General features: G+C 45.4%; 1 protein-coding gene across 7 annotated transcripts in view; it reads left to right on the forward strand.

The window, feature by feature from the left end:
* Nucleotides 1-2,915: 2,915 nt before the first annotated feature.
* POU2F1 (POU class 2 homeobox 1) overlaps nt 2,916-13,768 on the forward strand; it is a 108,062-nt gene continuing 97,209 nt past the window's right edge. For all 7 annotated transcript variants that reach the window (XM_065741897.1, XM_065741905.1, XM_065741898.1 and 4 more), the window contains exon 1: nt 2,916-3,003. In XM_065741897.1, the coding sequence (XP_065597969.1) occupies nt 2,940-3,003 (64 nt within the window). In that variant the 5' untranslated portion in view covers nt 2,916-2,939. The remainder of the gene's footprint in view (nt 3,004-13,768) is intronic.

The following is a 13,768-nucleotide window of genomic DNA, read 5'->3' on the forward strand; positions in this document are numbered from 1 at the left end:
AAGGCTCCTTCCTTCCCAGTCTGCTTGCTGCTTAAATACTGGCACTCTTTTATCCCTGCCTTCTCACCTTAAATTGTCATTCTCTTGTGCCCTGCCTCCAGACCTTATACATACATATATATATATATATATTTGTTTCTGCAACAGCACTGAATTAATTGTGGCACAGTATCTGAAATTGAGGAGGCAATATGGCCATCATAGAAAATTTGGGGTTACAGGAACAAGTAGAGCAGCCCTAGTGGGGATGTGAATTAGGAAATATCTGAATCAAAATCAGAACAACAGACAGAGATTTATTGCAGAGCTTCAAAAGATCCTGAAATACTATTTATTTCCTTTCCAGGTGTGGTAATTTTGAACGTGGTACTGTTTTTCACTGCGAGGAAGCATTTCTAAAGCAAAACCCCTGAAGGAAATGATTTTACAAAGCGGATGAGCCTGGTCAGACAACAGAAACAGGGTGTCCCACAAGATGCTCCCTGCTCTGGGCCTCGCCTCAGCTAAGCATGTAAGCATGCTGGTGACTGCAGCCTCACTGGCTGCAGCCAAACAACTGCAAGCACTGCACCTCAGTCTTTTTGTGAAATGAATCTGGAGAGCTCAGCTGCTTGTTGGAGTAAGCTTCATATCATCCTGGTGTCCAATTACCTCAAATTTCAAGTATTTCCAGCAAGTTGCTCATGAATGAGGAGCTGGCTGGGCATTACGCGGCAAATAACATCCAACAATAAGTTTGCAGAAATCACAGGCTGTTTGCAGACAACTCACAACTGAAATAGAGGCAAAATTTACCTGATCAATTATTCATCGCAAGTGATTTGGCCAGCTTTCCTGGGTACATAGCCACAGGGATGTACGACACCTTGGGGAAGGCAAGAGATTGAGATGCATTCGAACTGAACTGGGGAAGAGGATGCAGAGACCCAGAGCAACCTTTAAAAAGGGAGGAAGAGCAGATACGTGGCCAAATGAAGTTTTCCTTACAGCCAGTCAATCAGGAAACACTGAGCAGGTCAGCAGCTAGCAGACAAAACAGTAACTATTTATTTTCAGAGTGCATTTCTTCAGTGTGAAGCATGCAGAGGCTGCGTGAGAGCAAGGACTAAGCCAGGTGTGGAAATAGAGCAAATGCTCCCTGAAGAGAAGCAGCTTCTGCAGGTGACTGGAAAGCAGTGTGTGGGACTGAGTAGAATCTGTGGGTAAGATGAGAAGATATGGAATATTCAGCGTAGGCAGGATTAGAGCTGTGCAGAGCCTTAATCTAGCCCCAGCCTTTTCTCTGCATCTTTATCTGTCACGGTGCAGCCACTGTGTGCTGCAGTGCTGGTATAACCTGGCCATAAAACTGGATTAACTGGCCCACGAGGCTCATGGCTGAGTGGGAGAGGAGCTACGACAATATGCCTTTGTTTACATTTTCACTCCTGTGAGTTAAGCATAGACCTGTGCAACAAAGTACTTAATTACTGGTACCAAATGTATGTAATGAATGTGCAAGGGCAGAATTACAGCATTGCGGGCAGAGTTTTGCTGTTTCATGGCACAGTCCATTTCAACTCCTGCTTCCAGCAACATTTGAGAGGTTCTGTTATGGTAAGAAAAAGCGAATCAAGCAAATCCCACAAAAATATTGCCAGACTAATTTATTTTTGAATAGAAATGCCAAGATTACCTTACTGATTGAGCCCTCGCAGAGAAACCCCGCTGCCTCCTTCTGACAGCCTGTCCTTTTTGGCTCTTCCCTACCAGTGAAAAAACCTAGCGACTGCCTCTTACACAACTCATAATTCCTTCAGCAAAACCACGCAAGAACGGATCCTTGCTAGTCTCTTTTATTCCATGAGGTTTTGAGCCCCAGAAGAAAATCCAGCTTGGACTCTGACCCGTCAAAGTTAATGACCCTTGGAAAACGTTAAGGGCAAGTCCTTAACAAACACCACAGCACCCTTCTGTTTCCTCTTTTTATGGGCGCAGTAACATCTATTAAAGCAGCAATAGGGTGAGGAATATTGGCTAACGCTAGCCTTCCTCTGCACAATCTGTTAAGGCGGCCAGCTTCAATCACTCAGCCCCACTGATGGCTTGTAGTCGTTTGGACGTGCTGAATGCGAGGCTCGTTTAGTACCTGCGGGTCTCTCAAGGCTCACGTTATAGTACTCAAAACCCCTTAAACGAGGGGGCCAGGTGGCTTTCTCCCTTAGGTTCGGTGGCAGAGCACGGATTTGTAGGGACACCTCAGGTACCCAGGGCGTGTGACCAGCGGCACCGTTTCCTCACAATTTCTCTCTTCCCTAAGAGGAGCAGACCTCCTCCTGACAAAGCGACCTGATCTGTTATTTCCTTTTCTTTGTATTCAACTCCTTTTTATTCACAGGGGATTAATCTCGCCGTGAGCTCGGTCAGCACCTGTCTCCCAAGCGACCCTCAACGTACAGGCGTTTCCACGCAGCCACATACACGCGCGTCTATCCACCACCGAGCTTCTCAGCTCGCTGCTGCTCGCCACTATCACGACTGACCGTCACCTGGCCACCCCGCTCCCCACCCTACGCCATCTGCACCCTCCCTCCCCCAGCCCGCCTCACTGCGCAAGCGCCCCTCCCCCCCAGCACAACGGACCGGAGGGCGCCTATACGCGCGCGTCTGCGAGGCGATAGGGGGGAGCAACAGTGCGCGCGCTAACGAGGCCTCGGCCAGAGGTGAAGGGATCGCAGCCCCGCGCCTGCGTGGTGGCGCCTTCGGGAAGGGGGGGGGGGGGTGGGGGAGCGGGAGGCCCGCGCAGGCGCAGAGCGGGGCCGCGGCGCTGTTCGTCGGCGACTGCGCAGTGGGGACGCGGGGGGGGGGAGGGGTCGCGTGGTTGGGGGGGAGGGGCGGGAGGGGGGGCCGGCTGCGGGGGAGGGTTTATCGGGCGGCCGATTTTGGTTAAAATATTCAAAATGGCGGACGGAGGAGCAGCGAGTCAAGATGAGAGTTCGGCGGCGGCGGTGGCGGCAGCGGCAGGTAATCATTACTGCATTTTACATATTCATATTCATACTCGCACACGCGGCCCCCCCGCCGCCCGCCCGCCCCGCTTAGCATAATTTATTAGTACTCAGGATTATTATAATTAACGGCGCAGGAGGGAGCGGGGGGGGGAGCAGGCAGGCAGCCTCCCTCCCCGTGCGGGGACACACACACACACGCGCGCTCCCTCCCTCGCGCGGGGCCGCACTCTTGGCCGCCCGCAGCCGGGGCAGTGCCGGGGGCGGCGGGGTCTGGGCTGGGGGGGAACAGCTGTGAGAGCGGGGGCTCTGCGTGCTGGCGGCCGAGTGGGGCGGGGGGGAGTCGGGGCACGAGCCCCTCCGTGGGGCCAAGGGGTGGGAGAGGGGCCGGCGTCTTGTTGCCCATCCTCCCCCCCTCCCGCCGTGCTCGCGGCCGGGGTTATTTCCCCCAGAGCCCGCGGGCACGGGGTGGATGGGTGCGGATGGCCTCCGGTAGGGAGGGGGGAGGGCGAGAGCGCGGCGTGGCTTTATCTATAAAGCCCCCCCTCCTCCTCCCGCGAGGTGTGGGGGTCAGCGCTCCTCTGGGCTGGGAGAGGGGGGGGTGGCGGAGTTTTCCCTTCCTCCCCCCTCTGCGATTGCACCCCCCCCCCCACCCGCCCATCAGGGCAGCCCCCCGGGTGCGGCCCCGCTGCCCCCTCCGTCGGCCCCGTGCTGGGGAAGCAGCGCGGTGCCGGCAGCGTGGGGTGCGGGCCCGGCTCCCTCTCCCCTTCCTCTCCCTTCTTCCTCTCATTTGAATAATGTCTAATTCGGGGAGGTTTATATTATTGAAATGGCCGCCCGGCTTTCCCCGCCTCTCATGTTTAGTAATTCAGACCTTTAATAACAGCCACTCAGAGCCCAACGCCGTGTTTATATTTTACATTCGCCCCATGTGCTTTTGTGGTTCAATGTGATTCTTCTTTCTCGCTCTCTCTCGCTTTTTTTAAAATTTCTTGGCAACCCACAGGGCCCCGAGATCAAACCCAGGCGGTGTGAGGAGAGGAGGGGGAGCTGGGCCCTGGCTGCTCTGGCAGCGCCTAGGCCTCACTCTGCTGCTTGATTTATTTACTAATAACCAAAATGACCCCCTCCCTCCCCCCCACACCTTCACTCCACCCCTGCCAGCAAAAACAAAACCCTCCTGGGGCCTGAGCAGCATCAGATCTGCTCGTAGATTCTCAAACACTCATGTCTTTTAAATAAGGAGCTTATTTTTAATTTATAGCAACTCAGGACTGTAAAGCTGCGCCTTTCATATTTGCTTTGCAGAAGCTTGGGCATTTTTGGTCCCTTTGTCCTTGCTTCTTTTCCTTAAAGGAGGAGTTGCTCCTAATTTACGTTTCCTGGCTCTGTGAGAGCTGCAGAAGACACACTCAAAATCCAAACAGCTCTCCTTCTCCCTCTGAGCACAAACAGTATTGAATACATTGAGGATAATCTTATTCACTTTCTTTTTGCTCGGTGTGGATGCAGTTTAGTAGTGCTGTGTGTCAGGTGCTTTTGTCACTGCCTGAATCTGACTATTCTGGTTGGCTGTGGGTTTTTTCTTTTCCCATTTAGATTTGGCTTTCAAGAAAAAAAAAAGATGCCACTAGGCAGCGCAGGGCCGAGGAAGGAAGATAAGTTTGCAGTGATTGTGCCGTAAGACCACCGAGTGGAAATTGAAATTAATCCTCTTAAATTGTCTGCAGTAATTCAGCGTTAAACCAGATATGAGGCTACTTAGAAAACAAATGGGCTGCTTTATGAGGAAGAGGTGGCGACTTTAAAAAAAAAAAAAAAAGAAAAAAAAAAAAAGAAAAAAAAGAAATTCATGTCTGAGGGCATGGGTCTCGATAAAGCTGTCTGGGTTTTCATTAGTGACCATTGTTTTCAGCCCGTGGAGAAAAGGACCTAGCAGCAGGGCTCTTCCCAGTAACTGCACCCATTAGCATGTAAACATCTCTGAGACACGATGAGAGTTCCTATGTGAGTGCAATCGGTCTGTTTTGCAGTTGGCTTCTAAATTTAATTTCTCTCCAAATGCTACGCTGCAGCTAATGAAAAGCGTTTGGATTTCAAAAATAACGGCTCGAGTTATTTATCCTTTTTGCTTCACCCTTGGTGGAGACAGACCTTGAATACTACAGGAAAAAAAAAATCAGTGGAAGCTGTAATGAGACTGTTGAGGTGACTGACTGTTTCACAGCCCAACAGCACCAGGGCTGGCTGGACAAAAAGCCGTAATATGATTTCATGCCTTAAATAGCATATGTTTTTGCACTCGCTTCGCGAGATGTGGTCAAGCCGATGATGTCATTGGCCAGAGGACAAGGTGCAGTTAATTTGATTTATTGACCTGGGGTGAGGTGTAGCACTGAAACCTTCTCATAGGGAAACCATTTATCTGAGGACAATTTCCTTTATAGCAGCAATTTAACCACTGCTGAGACTGTAGATATTTTATCCGGGATGATAAAAATGTACATTGCGTCTTGCAAACAAAATTTCTTTGTCCCTGACATTTTAGTCATTTTGATAGAACGGAAAACTGGACAGTGGCCTTGTGCAGTCTTACGGCTGAACTGGGGTTTATGGCTCTCTATTCAGTTATTTACATGACAAAATACAAATGTGTTTATCTCAAACATATATTCGTGAGCTTGTGTTGTAGCTCAAATATGTACTGGAATATCCTGCTTGATGCAGATAGAAACGTCTTCGGCAATGAAACCTATAGCACTATGTTAGTGGAAAGTCCCCTTTCTGAAACCCTGGCCTCGTCTTTGCTTTTTGGAAGGTGCTGGGCTGTTATTTCTCAGTCCTGAGCAAGGACTTCTGTACCTTACTACCAGTGGGTGCCACATTCTCTCTGCCAGTGGTGAGAAAATAAATGATTTTTTTTTCTCCTTCCTCATGGACTACCTGGCTGTGGTGAGGGCGGGCAGTTATGCTGCTGCCCTGGTGCTTTCTAACTGCTGCAAGGGGTTATGTTCTACTATTTTTGCTGTCTTCTGAGATGTTCTCGGGGGCAGCAGCAAGAAGGCTGGTACTCCCCGTTAAGCAGTTTGTGCAGTCTGGTTGCTTTTGCTCAGTTATCAAGGTGGCTTCACCTTGCCTCACCCTCCGGCCCCCAGACCCTCTCAAATTGACCAAAACTTACAGTCTAGCAGCTGGCTGGATGAACGGTTCAGCTCTGTCAATGGGAAAGTGTGTGTCAGTATGGTAGTGTTGTCAGCTATAGGAGCTAGGGGTTACTCCTTCCTTCCTCGAAGGAAAGGGTGAGAATCTGAGCCTCCCACTCTGTCATCTTAGAAGGAAAAAACTCAGTTTTGCTGTCACTAACAATTTCTCAAAGATTAGCCCACAGTAATAATTCAAGCAAGTGTTACGCTGACTTCCTGATGCTGAACGTGGAGAGCTTGTCTTAGCTAGTAGTGGTGATGAGGTCTGGAGCTGCCTCAGTTGATGGAGTCAGTGAGGTAACCTTCAGCTCCATCTGTCCTTTAAATCTGTGAAGCACCAACAGATTCTCTGTTAGAAGTCTGTGTTGTTCCTACTTCTGGTCAATCCTAATAATACCCCGAAAAATGAGATCTTGACTGTCATTGTCACCGAAATAATCGTTGTCAAAGTTCAAGTGGTAAATCCGCATTCAAAGCGGCACCTTTTGGCTGTTTTCATTATGTTCAAATATGCAAGGATGCAAAGAATTCTGAGGTAAATGTTTAGTCCCTCCTGTCAAGAATTCTTTTGTTTGATTGATCTGCCATCCTGCTTTTTTTTTCTTTTAAAGAAGTAGCATTTGTCTATTCCAGAGACACATTTGTTTTTTCTCTTGATTCTTTGGAGAAAAAAAAATGCAGTAGTTATTTGTACTATGCGATAATTTATTCATTTGCTTTCATCAAATTTTGGCTCTTTTGGAGTTCAGGACTTCAGTCCAATCGCAACATGCTTAATGTGTGCATCTAGCCAGTTATTTTTTTCCCAGCAATACTTTCCATTCCCGTCAAACTGTTGTTGCCCGTTAAACAACAATCTTGATATTGATAATTCATACAGCTGACAATCAGGTAGCGACTCACGCTTTTATTTTTATCTTGAGAGGTTCAGTGACAGTCCTGGCAAATGACTGCGTTTCATGACCCATTTTCAGTCTCTCTGGCAAATTTATTGTTAAAAGAGGCTGAACAAAATTAAATCTGACTCGAGTGTCCCAAATGCGGCGTGCTCGGTTTGGGTGCTTGTGCCAGTATGTGAATGAGAGACCATGTCGTGTTGCTGGGTAGGCTTACAGCGCTGTTTGCTGCTGCAGAGATTTGCTTCTCTGTTGACAAATTTTCCCACCCCTTTCCCTTTTGTGCTGCACTGCAATACAAAGCAAGTTAAGTGTGGGTTTTGCTGGAGGGAGTGTGGGAGAACTGATACATTTAAGGAAAGATGCTAGTCTTGGTTAGTGTATATTGAGCAATCGCTCATATTTCACTTGAAACTATTTGACAATCACTAATTGAAAACATGCCCGTAAATGTATTTTCCTTTCTATTGTTCTTTGGGTTAAATTTCTTGTATGAATTGACCCTGGTGCTGCTTCATGCGTGCTTACTCTTCTCCCTGCAAGAAATAATTACTTAGTGTCAGTGTTATTCCTTTCCCTACCTTCTTATTTCACAACCAGCTAGCAAATATCTGCTTTTGTTAGCGTAACTACAGTAGGAATTATGGCCTCTTTGATGCATTACCAAGTCTTTGCAAAAGGCTTTTTTTTACTGGACTACTACTGGCTAATTGAACTAGTTTAGGGTTAATAAACAGCACACTTGAGTGATGAAATGGTGATTTGGAGTTAGAGAATTTACTGGGTTCCAATCCTGAGTTTGTCATCAGTTTTGCTTGCTTTGCAGTTTTGGGCTAAATCTGTGTAATGGGAACGATACAGAATGCTTTCACAGGAGTGTTACTGGGGGAATAATTAGCTAATGTTTCACAGCATTTCTGAAAATAATACCGTGCTTCTTGTGCACGTAATTGTACAAGCCTGTGTCCAGGTTAAACTTTGCTTAGGATATTTTGGATCTGACACGTTCCTGTACTCGCATCAGTGTTGCAGGCCTCCTGTTGTAAAGGCACAGATTACTGTCAGATCTAACTATGCTGTGATGCAAATCTGCTGTAGGGTATGCACTTCAGTGGCAATTTAAATCAGTCTGAGTCTGGTCTCCTCATCCTGTGTGTTCCTCTCCCCTTCCCTGCACTGGTGCAGATGCTTGCCTGATTCATTTGCTGAGCTTGTTTGGGAAATTAAGTAGGCAGAAAACAAACCTTGCCAAAAATAACAGGGTTTTTTTTGTTGTTGTTTTAGCTCTCTGAACTGGCTTGCAATGTGGATAGACAAATAGTGGCACCAGTGAAGGAAAGGGGCAAGAAGCACATACGGTGACTCAAATCTTCTCACAGTTTTGTTCTATCTGATGACTTTCCTGTTGGTGGAAATTGTGGAGTCATAGAATGGTTTTGGTTGGAAGGGGCCTGTAAGACAGAGTCATGAAGTCACTTGAGTTGGAAGGAACCTTTAAAGGTCATCTAGTCCAACTCTCCTGCAGTGAACAGGGATCATCTAGTCCCAACCCTCTGCTGTAGGCAAGGACACCTCCCTCTAGACCAGGCTGCTCAAAGCCCTATCCATCTTGGCCTTGAGTGCTTCCAGGGGGAGGGGTCATCCATAACCTCTCTGGGCAACCTATTTGTAACATCTAGTTTAAATCTATCCTCTTCTAGTTTAGAACCATTTCCCTTCGTCCTGTCACTACCTGCCCTTATGAAAGGTGAGGTGTTATGCAGTGTTATCATAACACTTGCTTGGCACTGGTTCTGGTATCTACTGATTCCTAAGATGCTCTAGGTTAATTTGTTAACCTGGTTGAAACAACTAGCCTGACGTAATTTTAGATCTCAAGTCTGTGAATTTAAGTTGGGTCAACAAAAGCCTTCAGTTCCATCAGGTAGAATGTGAGGATCAAACTGTGTAGGGGAAGGAAGGAAGGAAGAGTAGTCAAGTTTCCTTTTGTCAGGAGCAGTAGGTGTTCTAGTTTGCTTAGTTGGATTGTATGGCTTCACTTTTGAGTGTCATGAAGTGCTGTGCAACCACAGTTGGTGAACTCAGCTTGATTTCTAATGGTACTGGCCCAAGGGATGCAATGGGAATTTGTGGCCATGGGCACAGTGTGGGGCCTCCTATGCTAGCAAAAGGCTGTTACAAGAGGTTACTGGTGATGAATCTGCACTTCAGCAAAGGAGTAGCTTAGAAACCAACAGGTGCTGACAACTGGGCATGGTATATGCTGTTATAGGTAAGACTGCATTAATGGTGAATGTGACAGAAACTCAGAAGATCAACAAGACCTCTAGGTATTTCCCAGTGTTTTAGAGTTGGCTACAGTGAAAAAGGCTGTGGCTCCAAAGGGTATATTGGCAGAGGTACCTAGGAGGCTACAGATGCTGTTACTTTGCCTAAATTTCTGAGTGATACCCATCTCCGTATCAGCCATCTAACGTGCTGGGTTTGAAAAAGGCCCATCTTTTCTATAAATTGTCGTTGTGACAACGAACCTTTTGTTATCATTCTTCATTTTCTTTCCCTCTTCCCAGAAATCAGATTTGGCTGTACAGAAATGAAGTAGCATATTAGCAGTCCTTATAAAACAGCTGCATTTCATGACATAGCGTGAAGTTTTAGAGAAGAAAGCTGCAAACAGCTAAATTACTTAAACTGTAAATACTACAGAAGACTTGAAATATATGCACAAGAACCTGTTGAATGAGGGTGGAGATTTAGCTTGTTTCTCTTTTCCTCTCCTTTAGGGCTTAAGAGCTATTAGGAAGCTGCCATCCTTTTTGCAGTGAGCTCCTTTGCTGTTTGTTCTCTTTGTCCTTCTGATGATTCAGTTTTATTTGAAAAATGCCATGTGACTTAGTAATTTGTGCCTGACCATACCAGTGTGGAGTTGTAGCTTTATACTGCTTGGATATAGCCCAAGGGGAGGAGTATACAGTGAATAAAGGTAAAAATGACTCAGACATCTGATGAATCACTCATTTATATATTAGTTAATATGGTCTACTGAATGAGAAGCCTGCTTTAAGTTTCTTTTAGGAATTCTATTGCAAAGATGCCTTTGTATTTATCCATAATTCTGCTTTGTACCTGCTGATCTTCAGTGCAGAAGGTTATTGCTCCTGTTTGAATTTTCAGCTGTAGGTTCAAATAGGTATTGGAACTTGATTATTTTGAAGGCTGCAGAGAGATGGAAATGCCAGCAAATGTCCCTTCCAAGTCCCTTCCAGCTCCCTACCAGCCACTGACTGTTTCCTACCTTGTCCTACAGTGCATGTGCAGGCACCCTTTGGGAAATGTATTGGAAAGCTTGGGCTTTGAGCAGATTCTTGTAGCTCTAATTGTAGCAGTAAAGACATCATTGCTTCTGACTGTTGGAGTTTGCTGTTCCCTTGCATCTGTTGATGGGTCTGCCCACGTGAGTGTTGTCTAATCCATTCTGGTTAAAATTAGTGGGGTTAGTGAAGACTGTGGTCTAAGCTGTCTGGCGTAGCCCAGATAATTCTGATTGAAATCTATGAGTGAGGGATCGTCTGAGTTGCTTTGTCATTGTACCTGAGGGTACAGTTCATGTTACACTTAATCCAATTTAAGGGTGGGTTGCTGCCAAAAAGAAGTGGGAACATAAGCAGGGAGAGCGTTGGGCTGTCACTTTCTGGATTATTGTCTGTTCTGATAAAGCCTATGTAAAACTGCCTTAGCTTCTTGGCAGCAATTGGGTAGTATTGCATGGAGAAACTGGAAGTAGGGAGAGCAAAGGGAGGAGTAACTTTTTGCTGACAGTGAGTCTGAATGAGGATGTCTGTTCTCAGTGTTAGAAATATGTGGCTCTCCAATAATGTTTTTATTAAATGTGTTGATCTGAACTTACTGTGTAAATTATGAGTTCGTCCAGTACTAGCCAGTTCCCTTAAAAAAAAGATGTTGTAAGGTTATCTTTACTTGCTGTTCTAACTGCAGTGGAACATAGCTTTAGAGATCTTATGACAACAAAACTGATTAAGCTTGGGAACTTGGAAATATCTTTCAGAACAATTGAGAGCTTATTCTTCTGTATATTTTCTTAGTCCAAAGTGTAGCTGGTTGTGACTTCAAATGAGTTGCACTGTCTTAAGGTGGCAAGTTGCTTGAATCTCACAGTATTGCTAACCTTTATCCAACTATCTACTGCGGGCACGGATGCTCTTTGCTTTGGCTGAATGTGCCAAAGTAAGGAAGAAGCCCTCGGTTGCCTGGCTGCACCGCTTTCTGTCAAATTTAGCCAAGCATTCTGCTAGAAATGGATCTTGGAAGTAGCTGCAGTTGTAGGAAGTGTTTTTATGCAAACTGTCAGAAGAGGAGATGTCAGATGGAAGGGTAAACTAGAAATGGATCGTCTAAACCTGTACCACTTAGCTGTTGTTTGCCCGTGCAAGCTAGAGCAAGGAGGTCTGAGCATTCTGTTGCACTTTGTTATTCACATCTGGCTCAGGCAAATGCAGAGATGAACGTTCTTACATTCTTGGGAATGTAAGGAGGCTGCTGTTGGAGGAGGGTCAGGTATATCTTGCATGTGAGACAGTGTGTTTATTTGTTTGAAAGTATAAAAAAATCAAGAATACCTTCCCACTTACTTCTCAGTCCATTGTAGGTTTTGTAGGTGGCTCTTTTCCTATCCTGAAGTGCTCACCAGCGCCATAGGAGTTCTGGAAAGATGATGATCTTTGCATGCCCTGCACTTATACAGCTCTCTGGAACAACCTGGATGTTGCTCCTAAGCCTTTCCTACTGATTGCTTGCATGGAAACTAGAGAATTGGAGGCTTCTTTTGCTGTCTTCCCTTTTGGAGATAAGGCGAAGATGTGAAGGGCTGGTGTTTAGAAATTCAGCCTCTGTTATTGCAGCACAGAAGGAATCCGTTGCTGAGTAGGTTCTCAACTTTGTGAGGGTTTTGAGCACCTTGCAGAAGTGTCCTACAGGCACAGACTGCAGAAATCTGCATAATTCTTAAATTCCTTTACTGGGAGACTGCTTTTCTCATTGCAGCAGGAAAGGGTGGCTTTGTACAGAATAATCTCCCTTAGAGTTCCAAGAGGTAAAATTGTTTTTTTTTTTTCATCACGGTACATTTTAACTTGTTTGGGAACCTAGTTTCAACACAGTCACACCTTATATGGTTCCGTTCTGTGGCAGAGCAGGGCCTTGCTCAAAATATGCTGAGGACTGACTGAAGCCCAGTGTCGTAAAATTTCCCCAGAATGTGACTGAACCATACTTGCCTTGGAAAAACTACTTCATTAATATCGTTATCAACGTAGTTAATATTGAAAATGGATCCAGGAATGTCTTTAAACAGATTTGTAATAACATTTGTAGCAAACTAGCTATTTTTAAGCTAACAGCTAAGTTTAAAGGATATGGCATTGAATTTAAGTACTTGCTAACTTGAGTTGTCTGTAATTTTGTGTGATGAACTCAGCAGCAGCAGAAAGGATTTGCAATGTGGAAGTTTAAATGAGGGCATAAAGAGTTAGAATGGTTGTTTTTCCATCTTTAATTCACTGGAGTTTCTCACCTCGATTTGCTGGGGTATAGGAGGAACAGGCAGTGCTTCTGCACTGTGGGGTCTCAAAGTTAGGTTTGCAAGTGTTCTGGGCATCTGAAGATCTTGGAAAAGAAATGTCAGTTGTTGCTTCTTTTAATAGTATCAATTAATAAAATGAATTAAAAATACCATGTATGAAGATGTGCCAGCAGTTCTGACCTCTTGTTCTCCGTATGTAGGGTTAACATAAGTGGAAGTTAGGATTAGCAGAAGGACTGTTGCTGGGATCAACTTCATTCAGCAAGATCACTTCAAAGTTGTGTAAAAAAAACCTCTCTGAAGTCTCTGAGCTCACACACTGTCTCAAGGAGACGCGTTAGTTTTTAGTTGCTTAAGGGATCAGTTAATCTTGTCAATCTCTCTAAATGCAAAATTAACTGCAGGTGGAGTGGTATCTTCATTATTTATTGGAGTTCTGATTTCTTACGGTGTGGGTCTGAGCTAGAAACGCGCTACAAATGAGGAAGTGTCATTGCCATTTGTCATGTATTCTCATCACAGATGTATCTGTGAATTGTATAATACAGATACTTAAAGAAGCTTGAAATTATAGCGAAGTTGAGCAATCTGAATGCATTTCTGGCATGACTTGCTAGAGGTTTTACCAGCTTGCTGCTTTCAGTTTTCTGAGTTTGTGGCAGTTGTATCGACTGTGTTTTGTGTATTAGGCTATATGCCTGTATACACAAGTAATTATCACCAAAGGCAGCATGTATCCCTAAGGCTTTAAAAAAAAATATCTCGGAAGATAGAGAAAGGAAACGAACCTTTCATTAGCAGGGAATAGCTTGGTATACTCAACAGTTTTTTTGTAGTCTGCTATGGGCAGTTGTATCCTGAACAGGCTTCATTTTGTGACAGGTTGGTTAAGGACTTTGGTGACACTGTCATCCAGGTTGTGGCCATCATTCTTGATTGTGTGTTGCTGTTAGGAGAGCATTGGAGTCAAATGTCGTGGATGCAACTGTCTGCTAATTACCTGTATCTAAACTCCTCCCCTTGTTTGCAGTCTGTGCTTTGTGTGCAGTCATTTGTTGTGACGGTCTTTATAAAGTGTGGGTG

Source organism: Cyrtonyx montezumae, unplaced genomic scaffold (assembly GCF_038088225.1).
Source record: "Cyrtonyx montezumae isolate F1298 unplaced genomic scaffold, pur_monq_1.0 scaffold_3, whole genome shotgun sequence".
Classification (NCBI taxonomy): Eukaryota; Metazoa; Chordata; class Aves; order Galliformes; family Odontophoridae; genus Cyrtonyx; species Cyrtonyx montezumae.